Source organism: Leuciscus leuciscus (genome assembly GCF_965113295.1).
Source record: "Leuciscus leuciscus genome assembly, chromosome: 14".
Lineage (NCBI taxonomy): Eukaryota > Metazoa > Chordata > Actinopteri > Cypriniformes > Leuciscidae > Leuciscus > Leuciscus leuciscus.
The window spans coordinates 2,477,289-2,500,932 of NC_138738.1; the positions used below are offsets into that span (position 1 = coordinate 2,477,289).

The 23,644-nt window shown below is 37.6% G+C and overlaps 1 protein-coding gene and 1 long non-coding RNA gene across 2 annotated transcripts in view; both read left to right on the plus strand.

The window, feature by feature from the left end:
• LOC309513968 (uncharacterized protein) overlaps positions 1–2,244 on the plus strand; it is a gene marked incomplete at its 3' end in the record, with an annotated part of 4,051 nt that extends 1,807 nt beyond the window's left edge. Inside the window, exon 2 of the mRNA XM_082190090.1 lies at positions 1–2,244. This exon is cut by the window's left edge and continues 1,057 nt beyond it. Within this exon, the coding sequence (XP_082046216.1) occupies positions 1–2,244 (2,244 nt within the window).
• Positions 2,245–4,495: 2,251 nt separating this feature from the next.
• Positions 4,496–5,798, plus strand: LOC309513890. Its single transcript, XR_014211551.1, has 2 exons — positions 4,496–5,202; positions 5,724–5,798. It is a non-coding gene; the product is annotated as an uncharacterized lncRNA (long non-coding RNA).
• The last annotated feature ends 17,846 nt before the right edge of the window (positions 5,799–23,644 follow it).

Sequence of the window (23,644 nt, forward strand, 5' to 3'; positions counted from 1 at the left end):
ATGTACCGAGGTCCGTCCCCCACAATTCCAGACTTTGTACATCCGAATCCCAGAGAATTCTCGCGGCTCAAGATAGCCCTGGAGAACATTCTCCCAGCTACAGCCACGGAGAGATTCAAATTCCAAATACTCACTGATCACCTCAAACTTGAGGAGGCACTGCTTATCGCTGATTCGTACAGTCATTCACAACTACCCTTCACAAAGACCATGGCAGCACTGGATCAGCAATACGGTCAGCCTCATCAGCTCGCATTGCAACGTATAGTAGAGCTCATGGATGGTCCAAACATAGCCAGTGGGGACATTAAAGCTTTCCGACTTTTCGCCCTCAGGGTTCGTTCCCTTGTTGGCATGCTAGAGCAACTAGGAAGGAAGGGCACCTTTGAGTTGCAGTGTGGCTCCCATGTCTCTCGGCTCCTAGGGAAGCTGCCGCACGACCTCAGGTCAAGTTTCCGACGCTTTGCACATCCTCACCAGGTGCCAATACCCACCCTTCTTGATCTGTCAGAGTGGCTGGAGTATGAAATTCAAGTGCAGGAGGACACATCAAGGTTTGTAGGAATTAGTCGTCGTGGATATCCAACACGAACACGTGAAGTGATCAGAGACTCTAAGCCATTCGCTAAAAGTGCCACCATTCTGTTTGGCACAGAGAAAGCACCTCCACAGACAAAAATGACACCTACAGCCAACAAACCTGCTTCAACCCCTTACTGCCCTTACTGTGACCACCATAAACACTCCCTCAACAATTGCAACAACTTTAAGCAGCTTACCATTGACCAGAAACGAAACTGGATAAGAGACTGCAACAGATGCTGGCGCTGCGGGAGGAATCATCAAGTTTCAGAGTGCAATCTGAAAATGCGCTGCAAACAGTGTAATGGACGCCACCTACTGGTCCTTCATGCCATCACTCCCAAGAGTGCAGACATCCCAAAGACAACCCCAAATGAAGGTCCTTCTTCTAATGCCTGCCTCCTCAACACTATGAACGAGATACTTCTCATTCGTAAGCCCCCTGCCAGCCGAAAGGTTCTTCTAAAGATCGTCAAGGTCATTATCCGAAATGGGGCAAACAAGATGAAAGCCTATGCCATTCTGGACGATGGATCGGAGAGGACCATCCTTCTGCACAATGCTGCCAAACAGTTGGGCCTAAAAGGTCAGCCAGAAGATCTGCCACTTCGCACAATCAGGCAGGAATTACAAATGCTCTCTGGTGCAGCAGTGTCCTTTCACATCTCCCCCCTGTCTCAGCCCAGCAAACTGTATCACATAAAGGGTGCATTCACAGCCCAACAGTTGAGTCTTGCTGAACATACACACCCGGTTAAGACCTTGAGGGAGAAATACCACCACCTCAGAGCGCTTCCTTTGAGCCATTTAGAGGCAGTTCGCCCTGTCCTGCTCATCGGATCCGACTACCCCCACCTCATTACGGCAGTGGAGCCAATCCGCCTAGGCCCCCCAGGGGGACCAGCAGCCATCAAGACTCGTCTCGGCTGGACTTTGCAGGGCCCTGTACAACACCTGCAACATGAGGTCAATGAACAACAGTGTCTTTTCACCTCAATGGCACCTCCAGAAACTGATCTTCTCAAACAAGTGGAGAGACTTTGGCAGATAGATGTGCTTCCCTGGCAAAGTGAAAAGATAAGCACAAGATCCAGACAAGACCAGGAAGCAGTGAAAATTCTGGAGAGCAAGACAGTGAGAGTAGAGGTGGATGGTGTTAAGCGCTATGCAACACCACTTTTGCATGTTAAGAACATGCCAGACCTCCAGGCCCCCAAAAATGCTGTTCTCCCTCATCTGCGAGCCACAGAGAGAAGGCTGGCCAAAGACCCAAAGCAAGCAGCTGCCTACACTGCAGAGATTCAGAAACTAGAGCAGGCAGGTTATGCAGTCAGGGTGGAACCAAGTGCTGAAACATGCTCAACTAACACCTGGTACATTCCCCATCACCTGGTCCAACACAACGGGAAGAACAGGGTTGTATTTAATTGCTCGTTTCAATATCAGGGTCAAAACCTTAACAAGCTCTTGCTCCCTGGACCTGTGTTAGGCCCATCTCTTCTCGCAGTGTTGCTCAGATTCAGAGAACATTCCATTGCTTTCAGCAGTGATATCAGGGGGATGTTCCACCAGATCAGATTACTTCCAGAAGACAGGCCACTCCTGCGATTTCTCTGGAGGGATCTAAAGACACAGGATCCACCCAGTGTTTATGAATGGTAAGTTCTCCCCTTCGGCACGACATGCAGCCCTTGCTGTGCAATCTTTGCATTACAAAAACATGTCCTCGACCATAGCCAACCTGGGGAAGACGTCCGCCATTCTGTCCTGAAGTCTTTCTACGTTGACAATTGTCTGCAAAGCTTCTCCTCAGTGGAAGAAGCGAAGAGTCTTGTTGACAAACTCAGGAGCTTATTAGCAGAGGGGGGTTTTGACCTGAGGCAGTGGTCCAGCAACCAGCTCTCGATCATAAGCCATTTACCTCCTGAGGCCAGATCAGATGGCACTGAACTTTGGATTTCGCAAGGGCAGAGCAACACCCAAGAATCTACACTGGGGCTTCTCTGGAATCAACAAACGGACACGCTTTCTTATAAGTATCGTCCTATAGCAACCACTGAGACTACCATGCGTACCATTTACAAAGTTGTGGCAAGTCAGTACGACCCCCTGGGCTATCTTATTCCCTTCACTACCAGAGCCAAGCTCATAGTGCAGCACCTTTGGGATAAGAAAAGGGACTGGGATGACCCACATTTACCTGTAGATCTTCTACAGACCTGGAGAGAGTGGGTGGAGGAGCTGCCTGCCCTGCAACACATTGTCCTTCCAAGATGTTACACCAGCCCAATCAGAGACACAGACATGAGTCAGAGAGAAGTACATGTTTTCTGTGATGCCTCTGAGCGTGCTTATGGATCAGTCGCCTACCTCCGCACAGAGGATCAACATGGGCAGGTAGAGGTGGCCTTCCTCACAGCCAGATCACGAGTGGCACCCAAAAAACAGCAATCAATCCCTCGTCTGGAACTCTGTGCTGCGCTGACTGGGGCACAGCTCGCTAAAGTAGTCAGAACAGAACTGAACCTTCCCATAAACCAATTCATTCTGTGGACTGACTCCACCACAGTCCTCACTTGGCTGCAGTCAGACTCTTGCCGATTTAAAGTGTTTGTCGGAACCAGAGTCGCCGAGATCCAGGACATCACAGACCGGCACACCTGGCGTTATGTACCATCAGCTCATAACCCAGCAGACGATATAACACGAGGGAAAAGCCTAAATAAGCTGGGACCAGACAGCTATTGGTACCAAGGTCCATCCTTTCTCAAAGATCCTCCAAATCTGTGGCCGGAAATCCCACATCCTGTGGCTACAGATGAAGACGAGCTTCGTAAAACAGTTCCCTGCTTCCTTACCTGCTTCACAGCCAGCTTGTCATTCCCTGACATCAGCCTGTATAAAACTTTTGAAGAGCTAATTGAATCCAGGGCCTGTCATGGGGCGGCAGGCAACAGTCCGACGGCTGATGACTACAGAACGGCTGAAATCAGTGTCCTACAACAAGCTCAGGAGGAGTGCTTTCCCTCTGAACTGGAGCAGTTAAAGGTGGGAAAATCACTTTCTAGAAGCAGTCGGTTAAAGACACTTGCCCCTGAACTTGACCATGAGACTCAGCTGATCAGAGTAGGAGGTCGCCTACGTTGGAGCCCTTATCTAGATCCTGATACAGTACACCCCGTTGTCCTAGACCCAAAACACCCAGTCTCTAAACTGCTCATACAGAGTTACGACACTAAACTCCACCATCCAGGCCCGGAAAGAGTCTTTGCCGAGCTTCGGCGTAAATATTGGATTCTACGAGGCAGAGAGGCCATAAAACGGTGTCAGAGTGCTTGTGTGGACTGCCAGAAGTGGAGAAAAAACCCTGAGGTACCAAAAATGGCAGACCTCCCTCCAGCCAGATTACGTTTATTCAAGCCCGCCTTCTACTCAACAGGAATGGATTGCTTCGGTCCATATACTGTTAAAGTAGGTCGCAGAAACGAGAAGAAATGGGGCATCCTGTTCAAATGTCTCACTACCCGGGCAGTCTACATTGACGTCCTTCATAGTCTCGACTCTGATTCATTCCTCATGGCTCTCAGACGATTCATCGCAAGACGAGGCAAGCCATTCGAGCTATTATCGGATCAAGGGACCAACTTTAAAGGAGGGGAGAGAGAACTGAAAGAAGCATACGCAGCTATTGTCCCAGAACTGCAAGAACAGCTGGCAAGCCAGCAAATACAATTCCACTTCAATCCACCTAATTCTCCACACTTTGGTGGCAGCTGGGAAAGAGAGATTCGTTCCCTAAAACAGGCCTTGATGACAACACTTGGTGCCCAGTCTGTCACCTTCGAAGTGCTGTACACTATGTTGGTGGAGATCGAAGGGATCTTAAATTCGAAGCCAATGGGCTACACTTCATCTAATATTTCTGATCTGGACCCCATCACACCAAACTCCCTTCTGATGGGGCGGCCAGATTCATCACTTCCTCCTGTGATATACCCGGAATCTGAACTGATCAGTCGACGCAGATGGCGGCATAGTCAAGTCCTTGCTGACCAATTCTGGAAGCGCTTCATCAGGTTCTACCTACCCAGCCTTCAGACCCGCCAGAAGTGGCAAGATGAGAAATCTGACCTCCAGGTTGGCACCATCGTCCTGATCATTGACCCCCAATTGCCCAGAGCCCTCTGGCCGGTGGGCCAGGTGTCAAAGGTATTCCCTGGAGTAGACAGCAGAGTAAGAACAGCTCAAATTAAAGTGGGAGAGAGGTTGTACACACGCCCAGTCGCACGCCTCATCCAATTGCCTGCCATACCAGATTAAAGCCATTTTGAATGGTATAGGCCCTTTGTTATTGTACATATTTCCTTACGGACATCTGGGGGCGGCTGTTAAAAAGGCCACTATTATTCTTATAGTTAAGTGTCTTAGTTTCCTTTGCTATATGCCAAAATGACGCATTCGTCACAGCATCCGTCCAGCAGGCCAATCAGCGCCGCGGAAAAGACGTGCAGGTCAGTGCTCCCGCCCACTGAACGGAGTCTGACTGATTCGGGAAAGCGGACGGATGCAAGCTGTACTGTAACAATTAATCCTTGCTAAAGTTGTGTGCGTGCCTCTAAAGTAAGTTGCAGTCTGTTTATACTTTGTTCTTTACTCATTTTATGAACGTTGGAATAGCCCCACGTGTGTAAAAGTTAATGCATGCGAGTGACGATACGACCGAGCTCGTAAAGATGTTCGAATGTATATTTACATACTAGTTTCCTCACATATTTCATTGTTATATTCATAAGACATAATCTACGTGCCTTTTATTCATTATATGGTCTATTTAATATATATATATCGCTCACTTCTAGAGTCGAAGCACTCTTTGAGCGCATGCGCACTAATGTGATAGACAGAGCGGCTCCATTTCTGTCCTCAGCGCGCAAAGGTGTCGAATTTCAACCGCTCAGTATTAATCGTTTCTAGCAGTATACTTTTCCATATAATGGCACATTTGTTTTTCTTATTGTACTTTATTAATCATTGTAACTTAATATTCATTGTGGAGATTACTGTTACTATGTTTATTGTGACAACTATTATTTGTTATTGTTATTTGTACTTATCTATTCTTCTTATATCTTTATTTATAGAAAACCACACACACATGCAAATCAGAATTATCCAGTGTACTGAGTTGTGGTGACAATAAATGGGTTATTCCCGAATACCTGATCACATCTGGTGAAAGTCTCTAACCGGACTCTGTGTAGTGGGTCTGTTATCAACCGGCAAATTCAGCTTCTACTAGCCAACATTTTTACAATAGATAATAGATGGATGGATGGATGGATAGATGGATAGATGAATAGATGGATAGATAGATGATGGATGGATGGATGGATGGATGGACGGACGGACGGATGGATGGATAGATGGATAGATGAATAGATGGATAGATAGATGATGGATGGATGGATAGATAGTTTGTAGATGGATGGATGGATAGATGGATGGATAGATAGAAATACATTTTCTTTATCCATTTTTTTCAACCTTTTTTATCTGAATTGCATGAGATATCAGAGAATATATCTTGAATTATATTGACTTTTCTGGCATTTAAGGTAGAAAAAAAAACATTGTTTAAAGATGGAATATATATGCTAATGGTACAATCCACTTTCCACATTAAGAAACTATTTCTCAGTGTATATTAGTGTTATACAAATGGTACATTTGCATCAGTTGAAACATTCATTTTCTTGCAAAGAGCATACCAACACATCTGAAGTATCATCATCACTGGAACTCTCTGCTAAGTGAACATTGCATTTTACACATACCTTTAAGCAGAATACATAATCCTCCCAGCAACCCTCCTCTAAAATATGTTCCTTAAACACGTGTGTCCATTCAATCTATAGTCTAACTCGTGCATTTTAAACTTCATAAGATAATAATAATAATAAAGAATAATTATACAGATACATAATATTAAATAATGAAATGATATTCAAGGATGAAATTTTTGTCTTCAGTGTAAATATTAAGTTTGCCAAATAAAATGAAAAGATTCTCAAATTAATTACATGATTTGCTGGTTAATGAAAATTCATCAAAACCATATTTACTAATAAAGAAAGAAAGATTATATATATATAACTTAATATTTACACACTTTCTCTCTCTCTCTCTCTCTCTCTCTCTCTCTCTCTCTCTCTCTCTCTCTCTCTCTCTCTCTCTCTCTCCCTCTCCCTCTCCCTCTCTCTCTCTCTCTCTCTCTCTCTCTCTCTCCCTCTCTCTCTCTCTCTCTCCCTCTCTCCCTCTCTCTCTCCATGCATTTTTTCTGCCGTTTAACTTGTTTGCACAGCTTCCATTGTAAAGTACATTACTGTAATGTGTTTTCTGCTCTTTAATTACAAACCAAGTGACTGGAAATGAAACCAAGACTGAAATGATCTAGAGCTAAATATGTGTGTGTTTTCCTCAGTTGTTATGTGTCAGATGATCCACACAGACTGATACAGAGAGAGGAGTCTTCAAGGCCCGCGGGTTCAGCGCTTCACTGATGTCTGAGTCTAGTCGGTGTAGAGATTATCTCCGTCTGCATGATACGGTGAGCGATTGTCTGATCTCTATTGTTATTAATTCAACGGCTGCATTAAAATTTTCCTGCGCTGACAGTATGAAAGTTATGGCTGTAATACATCAGGACAGAAATGATTGAATGCTCCACTTGCGTATGATATTACGTACGGCGTAGAGATGACTTCAGATCGCTCAGGCCCTCTGGCTGAATGACATCAAACTAAACCAATGACTGATCAGTTTAATCTGCACACGTTTTAATATTTTCATCATGATACAGTGGAAACTGAACATTGTTTAGCATGGACGCAGTACAGTACGTGCATTTAAAATGATTACAGTACAAAACAATATATAATTATAGTAGTAAACAATTTGGAATCAGAAAGTAAAAAAAATAAATATGGATATTAAATGGATCAGTAAAGACATTCAAAATGTTACATAAATGCTATTCTTTTGAACGTTCTATTCATCGGAGAATCCTGAAAAATAAAATGTCATTTCATGTTAAAATGTTTTCAACATTGATAATAATAATCATAAATGTTTCTTGAGCATCAAATCATCATATTAGAATGATTTCTGAAGGATCATGTGACACTGAAGACTGGAGTAATGATGCTGAAAATTCAGCTTTGATCACAGGAATACATTACATCAGTTTAAAATATAACTTTATTTCGATGGTCCACTTTAGACATTCTAACTATAAGTAACTTTGCAAGTTGGTGAATTGCCCTAATGTGGGACACCTAAGGTCTAGTGTTTGTAGGTCCCCCATAAATACATGAATGACAGTGAAACTATGGGTTAGACAAAGCTGTGGTGCCATGTGATCAAAGTCACATGACTTATCAAATGTCCAATTATATTTGAGGGTGGAGCAATCATCAAACAGGAGGCACCTTGTGTGAAGACCATCCGAAGGTTAGTGACATAGAGTTTTAACTAACAAATTTGATATTAAGGAGTTGAATACATTTTAAACAAAGCAATCCTGCTACTTTTTAACCTAATATGCTTATGAAATGTTTGTGTATAAACTATATATATATATTTTTTTATCAAATTGCCTAGTGTCCCACATTAGGAAATGTGGTTTCCAAATCCGGGACAGCATGATCAGCCTAATGTGGGACAGTACTTCAATGAGTCAAAAATGTGTGTTGGGCCATGGTTTGTGGGACAAACATGGTTATTTACATGGTTTTAGTCTTGTAATGCAATATTAGAATACTGTTAATGCAGATGTTTAACAGTTAACAGCACGTTTATGAATTAAAGTTTGTTCAAGCTGTGTTTGTTGTTAAGTAAACTGAACTAGATAATATTGTATTATCGGTCTGATGATGTTCAGTTATCCATGTTTCATCCATCCATAACCAAGACTAAGATTTAAGAGAGAATCTAAAAATAAAATAAGATTTGACTATTCTACATGTAATCAATGTGATTTTTGGTCTTTTATCATAGATTTTTCAGTGTCCCACATTGGGGACACAACTGTCCCACATTAGGAAGCTGCAGATTGTCTCAGATGACTTGCAATAAGAGCACTAATATGTCTATCATTTCTCTTATGAATGGGTTATCTAAATTTTCTCTTTTGATTTGATTAGGACACATCCTGTTTTTTTTTAAATGGTATTGGGTGTGGATTTAATTTTTTGGTTGCGCATCGCAATATGTCACAGAAATCTGAAGTGCAAAAAATGTCCCACATTAGGGCAATTCACCCACATATGAAGAGTTCAGATGAAAAAGCCTGTAAGTGCCATTTAAGTTCAGTAATTTCACTTAAATGACAATTAATAGGTAATTTTCATTGCCATTTAAGTGAAATTACTGAATTTAAATATACGAGCTTGATACAAATGATCATTCTAGAAGAAAGTTTCAGATGGCACTTAGGGCTTTTGCATCTGAACTCTTCATATCTCCTAACCCTAACCGTCTTCTAATACTCTAATGGGAGTTATTTTTATTCAGAGATGTTGTCTTGCGAGACGAACGCCGCTTGTCTTCTGCGAGTGACAGGACGGTTGTGTTGTCGAACTGAGACAGAATGAAGCACCAGTGGTTTATTAGATCTGCCAGTGCGCAAGAATAAATGGCATTACTGTGAACTGAAAAGCACAGAATTGCAGTATTGCGTATCATAGACTTCAGCCCACGTTGAGACTCTCTCTGTGTGTGTGTGTGTGTGTGTGTGTGTGTTATGAGAAGAGGAAATCAGACGAGAGAGGTGTTATGGTATTTGTCTTGGCCTGCTGTGCTGCGTAAGGCAGTTTTCTCTCCGGACTAAATGAAGACAAAGATTCATTCAGTCTGTCAACAATCAAAGCATTCACTCTCCCTAAGCCGGTGTCCACTCAGAGCTCTAACTAGTGCACTTCAATTCATCACTGAACATTTTCCCCTATAGAGAGCACAGCAGTCGCGTTCTGGGAGAAGAAAAATCCCATTCATTTTCTCCATAGAGAAATTGATTTTTATCAGTAACATATAAACCTTTCAAAACCATGAGCTTTGAGGTTTAGATCTTTTCAGCTTCGTTTGTAAAAAATCATGTTTAATACTATATCTGTATTCTCACTGGAAAACAGCCGTAAATCGCGGCCCGGCACTCCTATAAAAAGTGAATGATAAAATGCAAATTATTTAATATTTGCATATACATTATCTAAACATTTTTCAACATAAAATATATTGGTTTTTATACTTTATACATCAACAGTGAGTATAGGGCAATAGTTTTATATTATACTGTCATTTTTGATTTACATAATTTGCAATGCTTTATAGGATTTTTTTTTTATGTCCTTATAAAATGCATTCATTATTGTCCCTTTATCATTTATAGATTTTTATTATAAAAGGTTTTCATTCAGGTGTCAGACCTTTTTTTTTTTATTCAAGTCAAAGTTTATTATATTATTAAATAGGATATTTAATTTGAGAGCCATTTGATTCATGGCTCTGAACCTGGCCTTGAATAGTCATGGAAAGATTATTGAAAATGCCCTGAAATGGGAAAATATTGTAGAAAAGACAGTTATTTAATATTTTAATAAGAGGAATGCATAATATAATATAATACAATATAATTTTTTTATATAATGTTATGTAATATAATATAATTTATTAATTGTTTAATATAATATAATATTTTTTTTATATAATGTTATGTAATATAATATAATTTATTAATTGTTTAATATAATATAATAATATTTTTTAATTTAATTTAATGTAATTTAATGAAAGTTGTTTTTGTCAGCTTTTATTTTGTTTTGCACTACAAATGTACTACAACTACTGCAGTTCTCTTTAATGATTTGGAATTATTAATGATTTAATATAATATAATTTAATATAATATAATATTTTATTTTATTTAACTGATAGTAAAATGTACAGTAAGCAGCCAATTAACCATTTTTTTTAATGTGTTTTTTTAATAATTTTTTTTGGTCAGCTTTTATTTTGTTTTGCTGTGGGAATCAGAGGTCTGATGGTTTGAAACTGAGAAGAAACGTTAAATAGGACCATTGCAGTTGTAGGATGAGAGAAGATTTGAGGAGACCAGTTGGAGTCATGTATATATGTATTTTGCTCAGATGTAAACATTCGTCCTGCTGTATTGCAGTGTGTGCAGGTTGAGCGGGAGCATGATAAATATCACTGTACGGGTTGCATTTAGCGATGGCACAGCACGCGGCAACTTGCAGGAGACAATACGGCCATTTATCAAAGATAATGGGTCATAGTTTACTTCCTGACACGCCATATACATCATGAAGTCTGACGCTGGCCTGCTACAGCTACTACTGTAGATTATGTGATGTCAAGCGCTGTTTCAGAAGCCCCGTGTTTTGGTTTTGCTTCAACACCGTAATGCATAAAGAGGCTTCGTGAGGGACTTTTCACTGCTCATATGTTTTGCAGAATCTAAAGAATTTTGAAATGAAGTATGTGAATCTGACTTGGGTAAGCTTGATTTAATTTGTTGTTGCATTTTGAAATATATCAATCATTTTTCAATGCATTCTCAGCATTGCCACAAGAGGCACTACACACTGATAAAAAATGATTTTGTGGTAAAGTAAATACTACTGAAAAAAACAATGTAATTTACATGAAAAAGTTAGTTCAGGCAAGCGTTAAAAAAAATTAAGTAAATTATATATTAGTACTCAATTCAAGCGTGTAGAAATGAAAGCGTAAATATCAACGTTATAAAATTAAGTAAAATTACTCAACTTTTCTGATACTGGTGTTCCCATCATGCACTGGGCCTTGAATAATTAATGAGGTTGATTTTTTTTTTTTTTTTTTTTTTACTGTTTTCAAACTGTATTTACACTGTTTCATCATTGCTTTTGTTGTTAGGATTAGTAACGTGCCATTTTGTGACATTTGGAGTTCATTTTCTACTCAGAATGACACATTCAAACACAAAAAACGATCCATCAAATGTTACCGTCATTGTGTATTGTCTACCAAGTATTGAGGTCTCTGCGTTCACATGACGCTAAACATCTGATATGTAGATATGCCGTCTTACACAATATATATTGTATTAATTACTTGGGTATTTTTAAGTAAAGCATATACTTAATTCAATATTATATTGTTTGAGTGCAAAGGAAACTTCCAACTAAATAAATATTACTCAACCTTTTACTAGCCAAGTTAAAATTACTTATTTTCTTTGTTACTTTCACTTAACTTAGTTAAGTAGAGTTTACTTAATTCCATATGTGAAATTTACTTAAAAAATATTCGTGCAAAAAAACTTGCCAAAGAAAAATTTAGTACATTTTACTTATTGTTTTTTTCAGTGTATAGCAGCATTAGTGTAAAATGTCTTGTTAAAATGCTGACATGTTTTTGCTAGTTGTCTAAATGCATGCAACGCTAGTGTGAAGTATTCTGACCTTAATGCCAATGTACGTAGAGCCGATTTTCAGTTCACTTCCCAGGTGTCCATATTTGATTCTCGTCCTTCATCTTCTTTCTAGATGAAGATTACATGCTTAATTAATGCCTAATTAGTCTGTGGCTTCCCGCTGATGGCGGAGAGACAGACATAGAGAGATGACCTTTAGCCCTACACAGATCCCTGTAGGTCATGATGACTTCAGTGCTTATGAGTCCAGCACACAAACATCTTCATAATGGCTGAGGCTCATGGATTCATCAGCATTCATGTTCCTGCTACCGCGTTTGCCAATTTTAGATATCAATTTGGACAGATTATCAACCCGCTCTCATGTTGAACTCAATTGTGAGGGTGACTCATAAACAATGTTGCTAAACGCTTAAAAGACAAAAAAATAAAGAAAATACTACTACTAATAATAAAAAAAATTATATATATATATATATATATATATTTATTTATATTTCAGCTTAATTGAAACAATGTTGAAATATAAATATACATTATAAAATATGAATTTTAGATTTGAACTAATACTGAAATAAAATGCCAACACTTTACAATAAGGTACCATTTGTTAACGCGAATTAATGCATTAACATTAACTAACAATGAGAAATACATTTTTTTACAGTATTTGTTAATCTTTGTCAATTTTAGTTACTAATAACACAACTGTTCATTGTTAATTCATGTTAGTCCCATAGACTGGAGTCCATTAAACCATATTAACAGACACAACTTTTGATTTTAATAACGTATTAGTAAATGTGGAAATTAACATGAACATAATCTTATTAATTAAGATTAATAAATGCTTTAGAAGTATTGATTGTGATTTCTTATTAACTATTTTAACTTAACAACTAATGTTAGCACATATAACCTTATTGTAAAGTGTTAAAAATAAAGCAAAATAGGTTTAAAAAAACACAAAATGTTTAAAATGAAAATGAAACTAAAACTATGAAAAGAAAAGGTCATTCAAAATATTAATAAATTCCATAATAATTTATGAACAATACTAAAATTGGTTTGTTTTCTTATTGTTCCTCTTTAATTACCTTTTCTTAATTTGTAAGTGTTGAAATGTTAATTTTTTTAAGTGTCCCTCTTTAATGCATTTATAAAAAGTGTTAAAATCACTATAATATAATATTGCTAATATGATATCTCATACACATTGTGATGAGTACAGCATGACACTGTTGGATTACAGTATAAATGTGTCTTGTACTGTTGGATCTGCTATTAAAGCAGCATTATTGGCTAAACGAATACATTATACATTACATTCGGTGACATCGATAGAAGAGTGTGATGACATGATAGAGAGTCAGTGCCATCCAGAATCATAAAGGATTCAATTCTCTCCTCTTTTCTAAGGTAGTCATTGTAAGTGCGGATCATCTGTTGGGATTGTAGGTAATGGATGTGAGACATTGATGTGTTCAGAAGAGCCACTGCATTTCTGCTGCAAACTGTGCACATTATGCTTTAAATACACGCTACATTTATTAGAAAATAGGTTGCACTTTATATAGTATGTGCACTTTCAATGTACTTAGTGTATTTACCAAGAAAGTACTGAGTAATATTAAGAACCTAGTTATCACCCAGTTATTGTAATTACTACAATAAGTACATAGTATATGTACATGTGAAACATACTGTAAAATAAAGTGCTACTGGAAAATACAGTATAAAGTTGATTTTAACCTTTGATTTGACCTTCCATTTCCAGTGTAACTACAATTTTGTGATTTTTAAAAATCTTTTTCTTTACTTATTATTTGATCAAAATGCCAAAGGTTTAGTCATTTTAATGCACAATTGAATGTAAAAAATGGAGCAACCAATCAAAATACCCAAGCAACCGCATAGCAACCGCTTCGTCCGAGAGACTTAAAGGGCCCTATTTTAACGATCTGAAACGCAATCAAGCACGAAACGCAAGTAACTTTGTGGGCGGGTCTCGGCGCTGTTGCTATTATACCGGCGGGATAAATGACTCTTGCGCCCGATGCAAATCTAAAATGTGTTGGTCTGAAGTAGGTTCAATATTCATAGGTGTGGTTTGGGCGTAACGTGCAATAAACCAATCAGAGCATCATCTCACATTCCCTTTAAGAGCAGGCGTGCTTGTTCCATGGCGGATTGCTATTATAACGCGGATTTGCCAGATGCACGCCAGGAGCGGTTCACAGTCGAGGAGACCGACGTTCTCGTCAGGGCCGTAAAACACAGAGAAGTGACATTGGGGATGGAGAAACACACCCAAATTAACTTCGGTTAAAGAGGCGTATGATCATTTGGGTAAATGTGTAAGCTAGATGTATGCCTATTTTTTCACATCTTCATGGACACAACAATGATTTCCCTCGTGTGGAATATTGTTCCTTGTAATAATGTATGGTTTTCTAAAAATGAGAACTGCCGCGTCTGTGTGTAGATGAGAGAAGCAAAGTGTAGCCTATGCGCGTTGTGCACACGCTACATTGATTATGGCCAAGCATGCGCCCTTAAAATAGCATCTGAATAACATGCGCAACACACCACTGACTTTAGACTAGGTTTCTCCTGGTCAGTGGAGGAATTGTTTTCTAAACCTGCCAAAATAGCATCAGGGAACGTTTGTGCCGGAACACGCCTCCTCTTTTTGCTGAACCGCCCCGGGAGCGCAAGTTCATTCCCTAATTTACCGACGTGCGTCTGTGGAGGGAAAAGCGCGCATTGCGCGGGTGCAAAATAGGAATGATACATGCGTCAGTGTACAAAGTCAATTGCGCTGGGTGTGAGATAGGGCCCAAAGTCTTCAAACTTTCAGCTTTTAAAACTGATTCAAACTTAAAACCTTCAAACTTTTTCAACTCACTTCTATCTCTCTAAATGATATCTAAACTATTTCACACCTAAATCTTTTACTGTTACTTTCTCAAGCCAACATCAGAGTGTGTTCACAAACTTTGTTCAACTAGTTGCAATTGTGATTTTTTTTTAATCTCATTCTTTACTTATTATTTGATCAAAAAGCCAAAAGTTTAGTTATTTTAATGCACAATTGAATGGAAAATGCTAAATAAGTTATTATTATTATACTATTAATATGAATGAATTTATTTACTAGATAGCATTTGTTGAATTGAACATGCAATGCAATGAGGTCATGTGACAAGTTTGAAAAGTTCATCTAAATGTTTATTGCATAATGTGCACATACTGCTGTAAGAAAATAATAAGAAGCATTATGAGGGGCCGTACAAGCCAAGATCCATTCTTCTACTCTCACACACATACATTCTCCTTTCACACACATACATTTCTACTGTCACACACACATACATTCTCCTTTCACACACATACATTTCTACTGTCACACACACATACATTCTCCTTTCACATGCATACATTTCTACTGTCACACACACATACATTCTCCTTTCACACACATACATTTCTGTCACACACACATACATTCTCCTTTCACATGCATACATTTCTACTGTCACACACACATACATTCTCCTTTCACACACATACATTTCTACTGTCACACACACATACATTCTCCTTTCACATGCATACATTTCTATTGTCACACACACATACATTCTCCTTTCACACACATACATTTCTGTCACACACACATACATTCTCCTTTCACATGCATACATTTCTGTCACACACACATACATTCTCCTTTCACACACATACATTCTCCTTTCACACACATACATTCTCCTTTCACACACATACATTTCTACTGTCACACACACATACATTCTCCTTTCACACACATACATTTCTACTGTCACACACATACATTCTCCTTTCACACACATACATTTCTACTGTCACACACATACATTCTCTTTGCACACACATACATTTCTGCTCTCACACACACACACATACATTCTCCTTTCACATGTATTTATTTTGTTTGGTATCCATCACTTCCTCTTTAAGCAGGAAGTCACACTCAGACCCGGAAATACATACGCAAGACTTGCTCAGCTCTTCATCACAACTTTACAATGATGCTATTCAAAGTAATCCTGTTTTCTTTCCAAGTACAGTTTTTACTTTTGGGAGTAAGTAGCAATGAGTGAAAATATATGAGTGTGACAGTAGAAATGTATGTATGTGAAAGGAGAATGTATGAGCGTGACAGTAGAAGAATGAATTTGGGCTTGTTTGGCCCTTCATAAAGCACACAGAAGTTTTCTTCTAATCTTATGTTCTTGTTTCTGCCTGTGAAGAGCGGGTAAACTGAGAATATTCCCGACACGCATGCAGCTGACAATAAATGTTTGATTCTCAATCCAGTGCATTTGATGCAACATCCAGCAGAGAGCTCAGGGCTTTATTTCCAGCAAATGATTGTAACTTGCACTTCACAGTTCGACACTCCCATTTTTTCTCCTCGACATCATTGACATCTTCAATCATGGTAAAGGAGAGCTGTGACCGACGCAGTCACAGTGAGGTGACATTTGTGTGCAGTTTTGAAAAGCATTGACTGCCGGCTGCTCCAACAGAATACAGAACAGCTCACAACGAGAGACAACATTGACTGTAATTATTAGTTTGGTTATTCGGCAAAACGAAAACAACCTTGAATAATCATTATTTATTTGACATAATGTCTGTGATTTTTCACAACGCTTAATTAAAAATGAACGCCTCTGTGTTTTTACTGCTAAAGGGAGATGAAAATGAAAGCCTGTTATCATTTACTCGCACTCCTGTTGTTCCAAACCTGTGCGACTTTGTACCGTAACACAAAAGATAATGTTTATCAGAAAGCCAAAATTAGTATTTGGTGACCAGGGGCATTTTCAAACCTTCAGATGATTCATTAACCCTTTCATGCATAGTGGTCACTACAGTGTACAGCTATTAAAAAAGCATTTTCTTGAATTTGCACGGGTTTTGATGGCATAGTTGCACATCAGCCTCTTCAGTGGACCCTGGTGCATCATCCTATACATTGCAACCAAGTGGCAAGCCATTGTGTTTCGATTCTTGTTAGATCAAAAAGTAATCTGATTAGGTAATGCATGTTACTTGTAATACATTACTTGTAACATTAAAAAAATCTGATTACATAATGCATGTTACTTGTAATGCATTTCTTTACTCGTAACATCAAAAAGTAATCTGATTACGTAATGCATGTTACTTGTAATGCGTTTCTTTACTCGTAACATCAAAAAGTAATCTGATTATGTAATGCATGTTACTTGTAATGCATTTCTTCACTCGTAACATCAAAAAGTAATCTGATTATGTAATGCATGTTACTTGTAATGCGTTTCTTTACTCGTAACATCAAAAAGTAATCTGATTACGTAATGCATGTTACTTGTAATGCGTTTCTTTACTCGTAACATCAAAAAGTAATCTGATTATGTAATGCATGTTACTTGTAATGCGTTTCTTTACTCGTAACATCAAAAAGTAATCTGATTATGTAATGCATGTTACTTGTAATGCGTTTCTTTACTCGTAACATCAAAAAGTAATCTGATTATGTAATGCATGTTACTTGTAATGCATTTCTTCACTCGTAACATCAAAAAGTAATCTGATTATGTAATGCATGTTACTTGTAATGCATTTCTTCACTCGTAACATCAAAAAGTAATCTGATTACGTAATGCATGTTACTTGTAATGCGTTTCTTTACTCGTAACATCAAAAAGTAATCTGATTATGTAATGTATGTTACTTGTAATGCATTTCTTCACTCGTAACATCAAAAAGTAATCTGATTATGTAATGCATGTTACTTGTAATGCATTTCTTCACTCGTAACATCAAAAAGTAATCTGATTACGTAATGCACATTACTTGTAATTAATTACTTTTCTTGTTAGATCAAAAAGTAATCTGATTAGGTAATGCATGTTACTTGTAATACATTACTTGTAACATTAAAAAAATCTGATTACATAATGCATGTTACTTGTAATGCATTTCTTTATTCGTAACATCAAAAAGTAATCTGATTATGTAATGCATGTTACTTGTAATGCATTTCTTCACTCGTAACATCAAAAAGTAATCTGATTATGTAATGCATGTTACTTGTAATGCATTTCTTCACTCGTAACATCAAAAAGTAATCTGATTACGTAATGCACATTACTTGTAATTAATTACTTTTCTTGTTAGATCAAAAAGTAATCTGATTAGGTAATGCATGTTACTTGTAATACATTACTTGTAACATTAAAAAAATCTGATTACATAATGCATGTTACTTGTAATGCATTTCTTTATTCGTAACATCAAAAAGTAATCTGATTATGTAATGCACATTACTTGTAATTAATTACTTTACTTGTTAGATCAAAAAGTAATCTGATTAGGTAATGCATGTTACTTGTAATACATTACTTTACTCGTAACATTAAAACAAATCTGATTACGTAATGCATGTTACTTGTAACACATTACTTTACTTGTAACATCAAAAAAGTCATCTGAATGCGTTATGCATGTTACTTGTAATGCGTTACCCCCAACACTGCTCATTTCAGATGAGATTGAAAAAAACGTGTATCGCTAGGTTTTCTCAGAGGAGGACTATGTTAGAAATGTGTCCATCTTGAACATAATCAGAATTATCAGCTAATAAGGGCAAATCTCCATACTCTGGTACACTGGAGGGAGCATCTGAGTGGTTTCCACAGTTGTACCTTGACAGACTGTAGAAAATTCTGATGGAATCACGTCCTCATGTTCTGATATCAAAGATATGCGAGGTGCAACTTGTATGAAGTTCAGTTGCCTTTGCAATATTTCACATTTATATTTTTTGTATATATTTGATCGTTTTCAGATGATTTGATATAATTTTATTTATTAGTTTGTTAAATACACATACTTTATCTGTTTGATTATTGTATTATGTAAAAAAAAAAAAAAAATCCTGACTGAGGTTATCATAATTCATGCATGAAAGGGTTAAGAGCCAAGCTTGAATATTTGGATGAGATTGGAATATGGACTATACTTTTATGGAACTTTGTTGTGTTTTCGGCATCAAAGAATTGCAACGCATTGGTGAGTCAGTGTTGTCCCACACTTAAACCAATGCATCACGATTCTGTCTCAAATTATTATGGATGAATCAAGACAAACCATACACAGATGAGTGGCATTCGGTGCTCAGGCAAGGAGGACACATCTGTGGCGCATTTACACAACAACAGCTGCGTTTACATCGTACAGTAATACAAAATACAGTATAAAGTTGATTTGAACCTTTGATTTGAACTTCCATTGTAACTACAATTGTGTGATTTTTAAAAATCTTTTTCTTTACTTTATTATTTGATCAATGCCATAAGTTTAGTCATTTTAATTCACAATTGAATGAAAAAATACCCAAGCAACCGCATAGCAACCGCTTCGTCCGAGAGACTTAAAGTCTTCAAACTTTGAGCTTTTAAAACGGATTCAAACTTAAAACCGTCTAACTTTTTCAACTCGCTTCTATCTCTCTATATCTAAACTATTTCACACCTAAATCTTTTACTGTTACTTTCGCAAGCCAACATCAGAGTGTGTTCACAAACTTTGTTCAACTAGTTGCAATTGTGATTAAAAAAAAAAATCTCATTCTTTACTTATTATTTGATCAAAAAGCCAAAAGTTTAGTTATTTTAATGCACAATTGAATGAAAAATGCTAAATAAGTTATTATTATTATACTATTAATATGAATGTATTTATTTACTAGATAGCATTTGTAGAATTGAGCATGCAATGCAGTGAGGTCATGTGACAAGTTTGAAAAGTTCATCTAAATGTTTATTGCATAATGTGCACATACTGCTGTAAGAAAATAATAAGAAGCATTATGAGGGGCCGTACAAGCCAAGATCCATTCTTCTACTCTCACACACACATACATTCTCCTTTCACATACATTTCTACTGTGTATGGATGAATCAGGGAGGACACATCTGTGGCGCATTTACACAACAACAGCTGCGTTTACATCGTATGCTTACATGAGACCTTCAGATATGTTCAGAAAATAGACAAGGGCAAAAAGACAGAATATGAATATGCTTTATGTGAGATCTTAGTGAAAAGTGACCATGAGTCCACGACCTGACATTCAAATGAAACAAATGTACACAGGAATCACGACTGCAGATCGAGATTTTAACATTTTAATTAGTAGATTACTACTACATTGAATCAAATCTTGAGGTGCTTGATGATTTCAAGTCCATCGTCACCGTCCGCTTTCAAGAGCTGCACGAATTTCATGTAAAACATCTTTGTTTGTGTTCCACATAAGAAGTAATGTTGCACAGGTTTGGAACGACATGAGAGCGAGTAAATGATTCATTTTTTGGTGAATATTCCTGTAAGGGAGACAACTTACTGCAATATTCAGAAGACTAGAGCGATATAGTTGTAGTAAAACCCTCTCAGCAGTGTTCCTCTCTGTGTGCTTTAGAATACTAATTGCAGCCAATTAAATGAGTTTAATATAACTGACAGCAGACGCATGCTAAATCTGTTCTTTGAGAATAAAAATGAACATTTTGATGGTAATTGGATTGGAAAGTTCACCCAGGTTTCTGTTTTTACACCCGTATTGATTTGTCTGTGAAGATTTGTGACACATCATAGGATTTATATCACTTTATTTTACAGTGTTCTTGTTAGTAATAACTATAAATCATACATAACTACATGCAACTAACCCTAAAACAAACCCTAACCCTAGTACATGTAGATAATTAATATTACTCAGTACTTAAATGTATAAATACAGTGTAACAAAGACAACTTAGAATAAAGTGCAATCTTTATATCTTATGTAAAGGTCATCGTGTCACCCATCATGTGTTGTGTTTGGGAAAGGAAGAAAGAAGCCGTGACTGTGATCTGCATGTATTTGTTAGACACATGTTGAAGACGCTAATATCAAATGATGTTGTACGCCATCATTTACTTATACATATATATACCACATTTGGTTTGTAAAGCTTCTACACTGTAAAAAAAAAATAAAAAAAATGCTGCTTTAATTTTTTAAGTACAATCAACTTGGATGTTTAAGTCATTTCAATTTAAATGACATTAAACTAACTTAAAAAAAATAGTTGCATCTTGAATAAGTTGAAAATTGCTTAACTTATTTTGATGAGTTAAAGCAAAGTAAAACCATATGTTGTAATAACTTATTGATCCTAATTTTTTACAGTGTGTAGAGTTTGAAGTCACAAAAGTTGTTAGAAAAAAAGGGTATTTGTTGCTATTGTGTCCTTGAGGAGGCCGAATGCTTTTCAGATACGCAAAAAGTTGTTGGGTAAAACATGTATGTATTAGTGTTGTCAAATCGATTAATTGTGATTAATCACATCTAACATCAAATTTGTGTAAAGTTTGTATACACACACACACACACACACACACACACACACACACACACACACACACACACACACACACACACACACACACACACACACACACACACACACACACACACACACACACACACACACACACACACACACACACACACACACACACACACACACACACACACACACATTTATATATATATATATATATTTACAACCTTTTGTTAAACCTCTCTCGAATACTATTCACTTTTTGTGTCTATATTTGTGCATACTATGTCACAGCACACTATATATGTTGCTGGGTAAAGACGATAAAACCTTTTATGTGCACTTTCTGATGTAAAACCTTTGTTTTTTACTTTTTAAAGATAAAATAAGAGGCTTTTAGACATCCACAACCTCCAGAAACTGTCCATATCTAGAGACCAGAATGTCACAGAGAGGCTTGAAGATTGACTAGTATAACTACCTACTTTTCTTTTGTACTTTAACTTTGCAGATTTATTCTCAACATGCAGAACCCTGTTATGTTGCTTGTCATTCAAACTGTATTATCCTGGGTTGTGAATGCTCTTATGAATGGCATGAATCAAATTAAATTGCATTCATTGGGAATTCCACGATCCCTTCCCTTCAGTCTTATTATCAGAGTCTTGTGGAAAATTGGAGAGTGAAACAAAATTAAATCTTTGTATTAAATCAGCTGCTTTGCACGCCACTCAATCGATATACGCGCTCCTCTCTATCTGTTCCAGATGAATGCACAGGCTAGTGGCAAACTATTAGGTTATTACAAAAGCAAAATTAATTTTCTTCAAAAATATGAGTCTTGCTATGAAGAATTAAAAGCTAAAAAGGAGTGTGCGGTCTTGAATTCGCCATCACGGCACATGTGAGAGACATTGAAGCGTTTCACATATGCAGGGAATGTCAGTCAATGTACAACACTGCGTTCTTACTTTGAAACTCGCTTTTAATTAATTGAATTAATTTCTGTTTTTCTGTCCCCAGATTTAACGCTTTTAATCCAGCTTTTAATGTTGTTTATATGTCTATGTGGTGTTTTTAATATGCTTTAAGACAAAGCATGTGTAAATTCATAAGTCGACACCATTGCTGAGTATTTTCTCCTTAAAACTGCAGTGAACCAAAGACAGTCTCAAACACACGCTTTGAAATCGCTGGTGTTTCTGACGTCACAAACTACCTTGTAACCAATAAGATCAACGTGTGATCGTCAACCAGTGGATCTCTGAGCTGAGTGAGTGAGTGGAGGCGGGGCTCATTTGCATATTCATAGAACCGCGTATACTAAATGAGGCAAGGGTGTCGAGTTACATTCAAGCTATTTTAAGACATGAAGAATTTTTTTTTTCAAAGATAAAACGTTTAAATATATAATTTTGGTGACAAAGATGAGTTTTAAGGGATACAATTATTGACTGATGAAATGAGTGAATTTTATTTTGCAGCCAGTGTCGTCTAGCAACATACGTTGGCTTTCGAGCTGGAAAAACCAAACTCTAGTCAGGCCAATCACATTGTGTATAGAGTCAGTGGGCGGGCTTAACATAATGACGGCAGAGTTGTGACGGTTCCGCGTGAATTCCCTGCTACTTGAAAACAAAGAAGAGCTGCTTTCCAATCGGCTTCTGCCGCGACTCTGAAGACTTGGGGCCCTTTCTTGCACCCAGCGCAAGTGACTTTGTACAGCGACGCATGTATCATTCCTATTTTGCACCCGCGCAATGCGGACTTTTCCCTCCACAGAAGCACGTCGGTTAACTAAGAAATACACTTGCGCTCCCGGGGGCGGTTCAGCGCAAAGAGGAGGCGTGTTCCGGCGCAAACGTTCCTTCTTGCTATTTTGCAGGTTTAGAAAACAATTGCGCCACTAACCAGGAAAAAATAGTTTAAAGTCAGTGGCGCGTTGCGCATGTTATTCATATGCTATTTTAAGGGCGCATGCTTGGCCATAATCAATGTAGCGTGTGCACAACGCGCACTTTGATTCTCTCATCTACACAGAAGCAGCAGTTTTCATTTTTGCAAATCATACATTATTACGATAGATAGATAGATAGATAGATAGATAGATAGATAGATAGATAGATAGATAGATAGATAGATA